General features: G+C 53.0%; 1 protein-coding gene across 2 annotated transcripts in view; it reads right to left on the bottom strand.

Moving 5' to 3' along the window:
- Window positions 1-12302, bottom strand: part of Cpne5 (copine 5) — an 85466-nt gene that overhangs the window by 49617 nt on the left and 23547 nt on the right. For both annotated transcript variants that reach the window (XM_087898360.1, XM_087898361.1), the window contains exons 4-6: window positions 1894-1997; window positions 552-591; window positions 304-380 (exon numbers count right to left, since the gene is read on the bottom strand). In XM_087898360.1, coding sequence (XP_087754486.1) covers window positions 304-380; window positions 552-591; window positions 1894-1997 — 221 coding nt within the window. The remainder of the gene's footprint in view (window positions 1-303; window positions 381-551; window positions 592-1893; window positions 1998-12302) is intronic.

Below are 12302 nucleotides of genomic sequence, written 5' to 3'. Positions count from 1 at the left end.
CCAGGTTCAAATTTCAGCTTTCCCACTTGCTGTCTGTGTGGCCTTAGATATGTCACCTCCCCTGGGGTCCTCTGGTCTCTTACACAATTAGAGAGGTAGGGGTACAAACTGACTAGGTAGTTCTCAGTCATGGCCCCCTCCCACTCCCTGCAGGAATACAAGCTCTAATAACAGCCTGGATCAGTGCAAGAGGGCGGGGCCTGGGATCCCTCTCCTAAAGCCCTGGCCTCTCAGCAGGGTGGGCAGAAGATGGCTCATCACAGGGGGAGACACCCGGCCAGGCTGTACCCCTCCTACACTTACGTGAGGGGCTTCTCCAGGCGGCTCCCAGAGGACCCCACGATCTCTCCAAGGGTGCAGAAGGCCTGGCCCAGGAAATCCTGCATACCAGGGCAGAAGAGACCAGCGTCAGCCACCGCATTCACAGCCACCCCACCTCCCTCACGACGTGCAGTCCTGGACACATGCTCTTTGAGTGAAGTCCAGGGCCCAGTCAGACTATGGCATTTAAGAGAGCCTGGGCTTGCTGGGCAGTCACAGGCAGAACTCACGTGTTTAGATAAATCCGGGCTCTTGGAGTCCACATCGTATCTACAGGAAACACAGAGAAATGGTAGAGGCAGGCAGGGGAGATCCCACTGAACCCTGCCTGGGACCCTGAGTAGAGTCAGATTCCCCTGGGGAGCACTGGGAGCCTTGGAGGCTCCTCCCGCCCGATCTCTGTGAAGACAGTCCTTTGGCTCTCTCTCAGGATTTATCCATTTCCCAGCCTGTGAGATGGCTTGGCAATTAGGGATGATTTCAGCTAAGCCTGATGATCTGAGTTCAATCCCCGAGACCCACACAAAGGAAGGACAACTCTCATAAGCTGCCCTTTGGCCTTCATACTCTGCCACGGCACACGCACAGACTCACACACAAACAAACAAACATGATTAATTTTTAAAGATTTGTGCGTTTCCCTGCACACGTGTTTTATCTCACTAAGAATGGGAACTGATGCAAGTGAACCTGTATCCTGGCTGGGTCACAGGCGGCTGAGTCACCCTATCCATCACTGCCAGTCGCCTGCCTTCCCAGCCTCAGCGTGGTCTGTCTGGGGGCTCTGTACTTAGACCTCCTCCCCCGGGCCTGGTCCCTACCTCCACCTGAGCGGGTTGTAAGCTGCTCCTGCAGCCGAGCTGGTCCCCTCTCCTAGAGCCAGAGGAGCTGTACCCTCCTCTCCCAGGGTTTTGCTGTAACATTTCCTCCAGCAGCCTCCCTCCCCTGCTTTAGGCTCAGACGCACGCACCTGCTGAGGGCTGGGGATCAGCCTCTCCAGACTGTCACCAAACTTCTCTGTCACGTCACGGGCCATGTTTGTTCACACGTCTCAGCCTTTCTCTTCTTCCCATGCTAGCTTCCAAGTTTCTGCCTCCCCCAGCTCCCCTCAGATTTTTGCCAGAACCCCCCAGGAATCTTTCTCTCCGCTCTCTTCTTCTCCAGGGCACTGTCCTCTACAACCCCACCCCTCTCCCTCACAGCCCCTGGACACAAACTCCCTGCCTGGTTACTACGGGGGAAAGTCCTCCTGATGGCCCTGTCCCTCTTTTTGGGCAAACAAAGATACCAGAGCCCGACTTGTCTCATGACTCGAGGAGACTAGACACACCTCCCAACATGGGGAGAGGCCAGCAGGTACCTTGGACGCCAGGGAACAATAGTCAACCAGGTGGAGGCCTGAATTGCCTCCGTGGATGCTCCCCAGAGTCAAGCACTTCACCCAATCAGACACACACACACACACACACACACACACACACACACACATACACACACACACACCAGGCCCTAGTCCCAAGGACTCTACCCCCCTCCCACACCCCTCCAGCGTGAGCCCCACCTTCCACTCACAGGTCAAAACGGAGGTTCTGCTTCTCCTCAAAGAAGTAATCCACAATGAACTTGCGCACAAAGTCTGGGTTGAGTGTGTTATCAATGACCTCAGTGCGTCCAAACTGCAAGAGAAGAAGGCGCTGGTGTAACCGGGCCAGTGCGGTTCCAGCCCATGGCACTAGGCTACAGGCATTGGGTGCTGCCTCCTGCAAGCAGGGCTACATCTCTGTACACTCCCTCCCTCCCCCACCCCTCCCTTCCTCTCCAGGCATGAGCTCCAGGCATCTCTTGCACGGTAAATGGTATCAGACCCAAGTAGCCCTGTGTTCTGGTTTTGCCCTTAGCCCAGGCCATGGGCTCCTGACTGGACTCCCCTCCCACCAGGTAGGTTGTCCCAGTCAGGGCTGCTGCTGTGATGAGGACCGTGATCGAAATCAACTTGGGGAGAAAAGGACTTTTTCAGCTTACACTTCCACATCACAGTTCATCATCGAGTCAGGGCAAGAGCTGATGCAGGGGCTGTGGAGATAGTGGCTTATTGGGTTGCTCCAGCCCAGGGATGGCAGCACCCACAATGGGCTGGCTCATCTTATGGAGGCATTTTCTCAACTGAAGCTCCTTTCTCTCTGATGATGATGTCTTGTGTCAAGCTGACATAAAACTAATCGGCTCACAGGTCCTCCAATCCCTCAAGGCCCACTGCTGATACGACTCTTCTAGGGAACCTTCTAGATAATTCCATCCAAAGTTTACTTCTTGGAGCCACCGCTGAATGTGTATCAACCCTGTAACCACTGTTGTCTCTGACAGGCTCCACAATTAAGGGTTTACTTTTTCGGTTTGTGTGTGACACGGTCTCATGTACCCCAGGTTAGCCTCAAAGTCTCTAAGGAACTGATGCTCCACCTTGAACTCCTGCTTCTACTGCCCAAGTGTCACCCGGGTTAGATGCGTACATGATTGACACCCTCCTGCAGTCACAAGAGACTTGATGGTGGGAGGCAGCCTCCTGGAGGATCCATCTCCTCCTATTGCCACCTTGGAGTGCGGGCTGGACCTGACACACATCCCTGTTTATTTTCTTTTGAGACAAGGGCTCACTAGATAGCCTGGGTTAGTCTCAAGCTTGCTGTGTAGTCCAGGATGGCGCTGCCTTCCTGACACATCTGCCTCTGCCCTAAACACTGGGATTACAGGTGTGTGTCACGTGACCCAGTTTAACAACACATGCCTGATAAGCAAAAGGCACACAAGCTACAAGAGACTGGGCTATCAACCATGGGACTTCCATCTTGGAGGCTCCTGCTGTCTTGCTCGCTCACATTCGTAAAGCTAGCAGCTACTGGAGACTCAGTGCCTTCCCACCTTGGCCCTGCCAACCCCAGCTTCACACCCCCTCTCCTGGCTCCACCTCCTCTGCAAGCCTCACACTTTCTCGGCTCCTATGGACTTCTCCACGCAGGCTGATCCCTGAGGCTTGAGCACAGGGTTCTCCATCTTGCTCCCTTGCCACCATTCCCATGCATTGTCTGGAAATTACTCACGGAGTTTCTCTCTACCCTACAGGGCCATGAGCACACACCGTGCCCCGGACCCCCTGTGAACACTCTGTGCCCTAGTCCTATGCAATGTCTTGTAGCAGGCTTCCCTCTCTTAGAGATGAGAAGATGGAAGCCCAGAGAAGCCAAGCAACTTGTCCAGGACCACACAGTCAAGACTCGCTGACCCAAAGGCACAAGTCAGGTTATGAGTTCTAGGCCACGAGGTGCCACAGGTATGGGGAGATGAGACCTATGCTAAGACTGGTTCGTGGCAGACACTCTGGAGTGGCCAGGGAGGAGCTGAATGAGGGCAGTGTAGCTGCAGCCTCCTCAGGAACTGACTGTGAGGTCCCAGCGGAGGGGGGAGGCTGCCTTGCCTCCTGCACCTTCCCTGCCTTATCTCAGCCCGTTCTATATTCCACAAAGGTTGCTTTTGCAGAGCTGTGGGTCATCCCAGGGCCTTGCCCACGCTAGGCAAGGGCCCTAACGGTGCCAAGAGCCACACCCAGGCTCTAAACAGCTTTGGAGACCTTAGCATAGGCAGACATGGCACTGAACTACAGGAGCAGAACATGAGAGCCATACCAGAAGATTCTCTGTTGCACTCAGAGTCACTGAACAATACCTATGACACGGTGCAGTCACAGCAGCTAAAAGCACCCAAGTCTCGGTGCGACGTTTGGAATCCTAGCACTCACGAGGTAGAAATGGGGGATCAGAGGTCCAAAGCTCTTTACCTACAGTGAACTTAAGAATAGCCTGCACTATTGTTTTTACAGCCCACACCGTCTTTAAAAAAAAAGTATATGTGGGTGTGGATAGGTGTAGGCAGACTGATGGCTTAGTGGTTAAGAGTACCAGCTGCACAATCCTGAGGTCAGAGGTCAGATCCCAGCAACCACATAACAAGCTGGGCATTGCACACTTGCCTGTAAAGCCAAGATCCAAGGTGGGGCAGAGGGAGGAGGATCGCTGTGGCTTGCTGGCTTCTAGCCTAGCTAAGAAAACGCAAGCCCCAGGTTCAGGGAGAGACCCTGACTCGCAGGAATAAGTGAAGACTGACAGAGGCCATCCTACACCCTCTTCTGAACTCTGTGCATGTGCACAGGCACACGTACATGCACACTCACAAATGCTTGTAAAAAGAATGGAATGAAACACAGAGCACCAGCTCAGGACCCTGAGCTCCAGTGCAGGACCCTGAGCTCCAGTGCAGGACCCTGAGCTCCGGTGCAGGGCCCTGAGCTCTGGTGCAGAATCCTGAGCTCCAGCGCAGGACCCAGGGCTCCAGTGCAGGACCCTGAGCTCCGGTGCAGAATCCTGAGCTCCAGAGCAGGACCCCGAGCTCCAGTGCAGGACCCTGAGCTCCAATGCAGGAGCCAGGGCTCCAGTGCAGGACCCTGAGCTCCAGTGCAGGACCCAGGGCTCCAGTGCAGGAACCTGAGTTCCAGTGCAGTACCCTGAGCTCCAGTGCAGTACCCTGAGCTCCAGTGCAGGACTCTGAGTTCCAGTGCAGGACCCTGAGCTCCAGCGCAAGACCCAGGGCTCCAGTTCAGGACCCTGAGCTCCAGCGCAGGACCCTGAGCTCCAGCGCAGGATCTCATCTCTTTCAGTGTCTTTTCTGAGCTACCCTGCAAGTGAGCTACAGACCAGTGAGCTGAGTGCCCAGTGTAACTGGCTACACCCAGCAGACCTAGACAAGGGAGCCTGAGGAACGCAGCACAGGATCGCTCCTCCCAGGCCTGCGTGGACACACCTAAACTACCCATGCACTATTTCAGAATCACCGTGCACCTAGCCATGTGTTGTTTTCACTGTCTCACGGGGCTGTGCAGTTTTGTCCTGTGCTCATTTCATTCTGTGTGAGAATCAGGATTTTTTTTTTAATCCTGCTTTAACAGGTGCTTAAAAAAATACCCACGCTCAGCCCCGCCACAGGACAATTAAAGTCGAATCGAAGTGCGTGGGGCTCAAACAACTGCGTCTGGGAGGGTCTCTAGACACTGCTAGCAAGCCGATGGGGTTGAGAGCTAATGAATGAGGACGGTGGGAGGGAGGAGGAAAACTAACATTTACCGAGCCTCTACTGAATGTTCTGTAGATCAAGTGGCTCATTAAGCTATCTCATTTAATTCTTGTAAAAATCCTGAGGGTTATTACCCGTTTTACAAGCGCAGAAACAAATCAGCAAGGTTAAGTAAGCTGCCCACGGCCACACAGCAAGGAACTCCAAAGCCCATTATATTTTTTACTTCATCAGACTGTTGGGCGCCATCTGAACTGATGAAAATCAGACACTATGGATGGCCCTGCTGTGTGCGAGCAATGAGGGGCTGTGGGGGCACTCCAGGTTCAGTGAAACTGGCCTCCTATTTCTCCTCGAAACTCCATAACCACCTCACAAAGATGGCACCTGCTGCAAAGGATTGCCCACATGCACCCGCCCCTTCCACACAAATCTCCTGTCTTCAGACAAAAGGATATTTTCTCTTAATGGCTTCCTTGCAGGAGGCTTGCAGGTAAACACTTAGGGTTTAGAGACTTCTCTGGGAAGGCCAGACACCCTTCCGTGAAATGCCCTACCGCTCTCTTTCAACACCTCTAGCCTGGCAGCCTCCCCGCAGGGCTGGCAGACACCCCCCTCTCCAGCACAGGCTCCACGGAACACCCCCGACTCCTCACTCCCATCAGGGAGGATGACAGCAGCTGCTTGGAAAATGGTACTTGAAGCTCCGACACAGGGGATTCCCTGGAGACCAGCTCACTGCCAGAGAAGGAGATGGGGTTCCCCTGGAAACAGGATGGGAGGGGGCTCCGAAGGTCCCTGGAACGTGAAGGGGCTTGAAGGATTTCTAGGACTCAGATGTAATTAACATATGCACACCACAACTGTGAAATCAACAGCCAGGGGCTGCTAAGGAAGCTTTCCGGTGCTCATTAGCTGGACTAATAACGGAGACGGGTGTGAGTGCTGAAACTCAGATTTTTCAAAATCGAAGAGGCCACCGGGGTCTCCGTCCGGCTCAACGGATACTCCTGCTAATGAAAGCAGGAATATAACCAAACTGACGATGGTAAGGCTAGGGGAGTCGACCTGGGTGCTGTATTTCACACAGATCTGCTGAGGTCTCCAGGCAAAACGGCCTTGCAGAGACCTAGACAGAGCCTGCCTACATGCTAACTGCTGTGTGCATCTCATCTCGGGGGAGCAGGGGAGGAGGGTAGGCCCCTCACCAGCTGTGGGCATCCATCCTATCATGGGTGAGCAGGGGAGGAGGGCAGGCCCCTCACCAGCTGTGGGCATCCATCCTATCATGGGTGAGCAGGGGAGGAGGGCAGGTCCCTCACCAGCCTGGAGTCCGGAGCCTGGACACCTTCTTAGAATCACTTGTCCATCCCTCTGGTCCATTCTGAACCACTGCTTGGTCCAAACTCTGAGCTTGGAGGACCAGGGAGAAAGCATGAACACCCTGAGCCATGAACAAGCCCCAGGCAAGCACAGGGGTCTGAATGAACCAAGGCTGTGTAAAGCCAGGAAACCAGCACATGGCATACATAGATGCAGGAGACTTATAGACCCTTCCAGGGCATTCTGAGCTGGATGAGCAATGGACCCGGATCAGTGGGGTGGCAGGGGGAGGCTCCCTGACCTCAGGACTGGGACACCTCCTATGGGAGAAAAGAATAAAAAGCACGAACCAGAAGGAGCCTGGAAACGAACGCATTTGCCCTCTGAATAGCTTCGTCCCTAGCAACAAACCCAGCGAAGTTTTTCGAGGAAGCCACTCCCGAGGGTTCAGATGACTAAGCTCCGCGAACATCAATTAAGCGGCATTAACTGCAGATCATCCAGTCCACTGAGACCCTCAAAGGGAGGCAAACCTTGAAACTTCTTCAGGGACTGAATTAAGTGGCTCCCAGGGGCTCTGCCACGCAGAAGAACTGACATTTCTGGGGATAGATGAGTCCCCATGCTCAGGTGTTCTCAGAGCATGTCAGAGCAGGGTGTGCGAACCCTGGTCAGCCAAGGCCTCCTTCTGTGCTCGCTGAAGGAATCAGCCTATCAGGACAATGGCCTGGCCTGATGCAGAGGTGTCAGGCTGTCCTGTGGCTGCTGCCAGCTGGGTTTGACTATGGAAGACCTCAGTTAAAACAGACAGATAGGCACTAGAAGGGCTCTTCTCGGTTCAACATATCCAAGGCACACACACCGTCCCCTCTACCCAGGTACAGCAGAGCCTTCGCCGCCCCTGCAGGCTGCTGGGAGCAGCTCCCCACTGCTGCTTGTCCCAGTACAACACATCTTCAATCACACCCATGCCTTTGAAAGAAACCCCGTATGAAAACCTCGGCAGACATCAGAGGCAAATTCCCTCCTGCTGGGATGCCAACAGGGATTTTCTCTCTCACAAACATAATCTCCAGCCCACAGGTCCTGACCCTTACTCCGTTCTGCTCAAATCCACGGTGCAACATTTGTGTCATCTAAGAAATGGGCAAAGGCTAGCTGAGAAAGGCGCTTGCTACCAAGCCGGACGGGCTGAGTTTGATCCCAGGACACATGGGGTAAAAGAGAAATGACCCCTTAAGGAAGGTTGTCCTCTGACCGCTACAAGCTTCCTATGGTAGACGCACCCCGCCCCCCCCCGTAAATGTAATAATTTATCTTAAGAAATGGGGGGGGGGGTTAGGCATAGTGGCACATGCCTTTAATCCCAGCAGCACCCAGGAAGCAGAAACAGTGGATCTCTGTGAGTCTGAGTCAGTCTGGTCTATACAGAGTTCCAGGACAGCCAGGACTACATAGTAAGCACTTGTCCCAAAAAAATAAAATAAAAAGGAAAACAAACAACCCTTGCTTGCACTGACTTCAACAACCTTCTCAAAGAGGATTTCAGTGCTGTTGTCCCATCTAAGGGCTTCCATGGGGACAATGAGGGACCAGCCTCCCCTGCTTTGTGGGAAGTGACCCTGCTGGGCCCATCCACATGAGTGCTGGAGCAAGGGCTTGTGGAAAGGGGAGGTGGTCCACTCGGGATCAGAGGTCGAGGACCTTCTCCTGGCTCTGAGTGGGCCTGTGATTCTGCAGCCAAGTGCAGGAGTCTGTGGGCTCACACCTGGATCATCTGGGGAGAAGAGCCATGGGTTTGCTGGGGTTCTTAAACAGAACAAGGCGTGCACAGAGCTCCATCTCTGCCTGCAAAAGCAGATCCCATGACCACAGCAAAGCAAAACCATTCACAGCAGAGTCTGGGGCCAGGCTCCCAGGGCTCATACTCCCGCCTGGGTGACCCTGGCTATGTCTCTTCACCTCTCTATGCCTCAGTTATGGAGTGACTTACAGAAGACTCTTGGGACTTAGGCATACTCTCTAAATGACCCCAAGCCAGTCACCCAAAGAAAGTGTCTCCCATGTCCTTGCACCTTCTCCTCAGGTGTCCCCAGGTCTGATTAGTTGGCTTCTTTCTTCTACCTCAGAAGCCTGTCCTTTATACACACAGGGTTCCCCTGTGCTGGGGGCCGCTGAGAGCCCTTCTCTGACGGGGCAGGGCTGAGGGGGTATGAGGTGGGTGTTTTCTCCTAGAAGCCTGTTTCATAAGGAATCAGGTCCTTCTCTTACCTGGGGCCCTCCCCACAGTGACTGGTCCCTAGTGCCCCAGCTCTGCATGAGGTCAGGAGCCCACAGGAACACACACACACACAGAGACACAGACTGCGTGGCCCGACAGGCAACATACACAGGAACCCGGGAAGTGCCTGCTTTGTTGCTTCCAGGTTTCTAGAATCTGGGCCCCTTTCTCCTCTCAACCACCTGGCAGGCACAGCAACAGAAGGCACCTCAAGGATGTTGCTAGCACTGGCATAATGCTCCCTAAAATGCCCACAACCCAAGGGCATAGGGGGCAAGAGTCAGAACAGCATAGTGGGATGGCCAGGCCATTAGCCTAGAACCAGGATGACTCTTCAGGGGTTTGTGGGCACCGCCCCCCTTTAAAAAAAAGATTTATTTATTCAGTATATTGACAGTGTTCTGCCTGCGTACATGCTTGCAGGCCAGAGGAGGGCACCAGATCTCATTACAGACAGTTGTGAGCCACCATGTGGTTGTTGGGAATTGAACTCAGGACCTCTGGAAGAGCAGCCAGTGCTCTTAACCACTGAGCCATCTCTCCAGCCTGCTTTAAAAACAAACAAACAAAACTGTGAACCACAGAGAGTGTCCCCTGTGGCTCTGGAAGAAGGTAGAGGGATATTCGGGAAGGCTGCCTGACGGCTGTGTTGAATTGCCTGATACTGACAATGCGCAGGCTGGGCACAGTGCCTGTAATCCCAGATCCCCATACTCCCGTAGATGAGGAGCAGGATTCAAGGTCTGTTTAAGCTACATAACGAGTTCCAGTCCAGCCTGGGCTACGTGAGACTTTATCTCAAAAACCACACCCTTACACAGGTTTTGCTCTTCGCCTGCCTGCTCTCGCTGTCAAACCCATTCCTTCTGGCATTAGGGCCGACCTCTTTGGGATTCTGGGATAATCTAAAGATCAGCTGAGACATCCAGCCTCATGAGCCAAACAACTCAAGGACTCTAAAAACTTCTGGGGCTTATTTTATATTATGTATAATATATAATACACAATCACTATATTCATTCTATAAGATATGATAAGAGCTGTGTAGCCCTACTGTGTGCTAGACACTAGACTTTTCTCATGTATTGACTTAGTCTCATAACTACTTTATGAGGTGGTAGCAATGAGATCCCTGTTTTACAGACAAGTAAACAGAAAACTGGGGGATTCCTGAGGTCACACAGCTACTGGGCATAAAGACAGAATTGAAACCCAGGCAGGGTGGTTCCAAATCAATAAGGAATTGATATGATCACAAATCAACAGGGGCTGGGGGGCCGGCTTAGAAGGTAAATCACATGCCACACAAGTGTGAGGCCCTGAGTTTGAGTTCTCAGAACCCATATAAAGCTCACATCTCTAAGTGAGTCCTATGGCAATAAGGGGAGAAAGGGGAAGCCTGGAAGGTTTGGGCCTTCTAACCTGGTGTCCACAGCAGTGAACAGCAAAACAGACCCTGTCTCAAGCACGGTGGGAGGCAAGGACTGACGCCCAGGATTGACTTCTGGTCTCCATGTGCACTGCAATGCGCACGGACTGCACTCACACATGCACACACGTATGCACATATGTGCATGCATGCATGCACACGTGCACACATACACACTGAAGTTTCCTGTGGTTGACTGACAGGTTGTCCCTAGGATTTAAAAACTTGATAGCTGGAAGAGACCACGTCCTTTCAATTAACCAATGAGAAAGCAGAAGGAAAAGGGCCTCAGCAGTCTGGTCAAGGTCGCACAGCTAATTAGAAAATGGTCCTAGAGAGGGGCCAGGGTGTTGTGGACTGTTTGTGCACTATGTGAAGATGTCCTGCTGTGATTGGTGTAATAAAAATCTGGATGGCCAATAGCTAGGCAGGAGAGTATAGGCGGGACTTCAGGGCAGAGAACTCTGGGGAAGAAAGGCGGAGTTGCCAGCCAGGCATGGAGGAAGCAGGGTGGGCAATACTGAGATGAGGTAACAAGCCTCGTGGAAGGAGGTAGATTAAAAATATATGGGTTAATTTAAGTTATAAAAACTAGTTAGAAACAAACCTAAGCTAAGGTTGAGCTTTCAAAATTAGTAAGTCTCTGTGTCTTTATTTGTGAGCTGGAGGCCCAAAGAAGATCTGACAACACCCCGGTACGCCAGCTACCAGCCCAAGCAACTGCCAACAAGGCCCTCACTCGGGTTTCTCTCTCCATCAAATCTTCCTCTTCCCCCAGCTTCGTCTGTGACTTCTCTTGTCTTCAAACACTTCTCCACAACCATGACGACACTTAGTTCCCCCAGTGACCCCAGGAAGACACCCTACGGTCTCCATTTTACATAGAGGGTGAGGAGTGCCAAGAGGCTGCCAGGGAACCCAGCGGGCAAGAGAAGAGGTACATCTGCACAGCCCCCTGCCTCGGTGGTGAGTGAGCAGCTCTCTGCAAGCCTGAGCAACAGTCACTCCCCACACACTTGCCTCACACACTGCCGCTGGGAGGGAGCTTCTGAGACATCCCCAGCTGTAGAGCTCCTGGTGGCTGGGGACAGGAGACCGGGAGCCAACTGACTATCTTCCATCCCAAGCTCCCCTGCAATTTTCATATAGTACTGATGGCTCCGAAATTAGGGATTTAAAAGCCTGGCTGCTGAGCCCAGCCCTGACTGATCATGAATCACGTTCACCAGGATTAAAATTAGAGGCCAAGAAAGAGTCATAGCTGCCTCCGAAAGTAGGAAAGGGAAGAGGTGTTGCCCAAGGCTGGGAGCTGGGCCTTGCTGTGGACCCAACAGCTGACTGCCTGGAAGGACAGAGGGACATGAGGACCTGCTTCTGTTCGGGTCTGCTGTTCTGAGTCTGGAAAGTTCTCCGTGAATGGAATCCCCAGCAGAAGTCGTGTTGGGCAGGGGCTCAGGGCCTCCCACACAGTACCCTATTCTGTTTGGGCATCAAGGTGTGGAAGATGGGGAGGGGGTGCGTGATTGGGATACTTGCCCAAGTGAGAAGGCTCAAGGCCTTCCTACCTCTGGAGCAGGAGAGAGAAGGTGCCTGCCTAGCTGGGACTGTGAATTCTAAGCTGCTTATAACGAAAGATTTCCTGCCAAAAGAACAAACCTCAACTCCTAATTAGCCATTGTTCCATATAATCTGTTAAATGGTCCCAGCTCCCTGAGGGGAATAGCCATTTGCCAATGAACTTGGTTGCCAAGCCACCAGCAAGCCAGTTTCTCCCACACTGCTCCACCCTCCTTGGCCTCGCCAGGCTGTGGGAATGGGTGAGGGCAA

Source organism: Myodes glareolus, chromosome 18 (assembly GCF_982192425.1).
Source record: "Myodes glareolus chromosome 18, mMyoGla1.1, whole genome shotgun sequence".
NCBI lineage: Eukaryota > Metazoa > Chordata > Mammalia > Rodentia > Cricetidae > Myodes > Myodes glareolus.
This window is presented reverse-complemented; position numbering and strand designations above follow the sequence as displayed.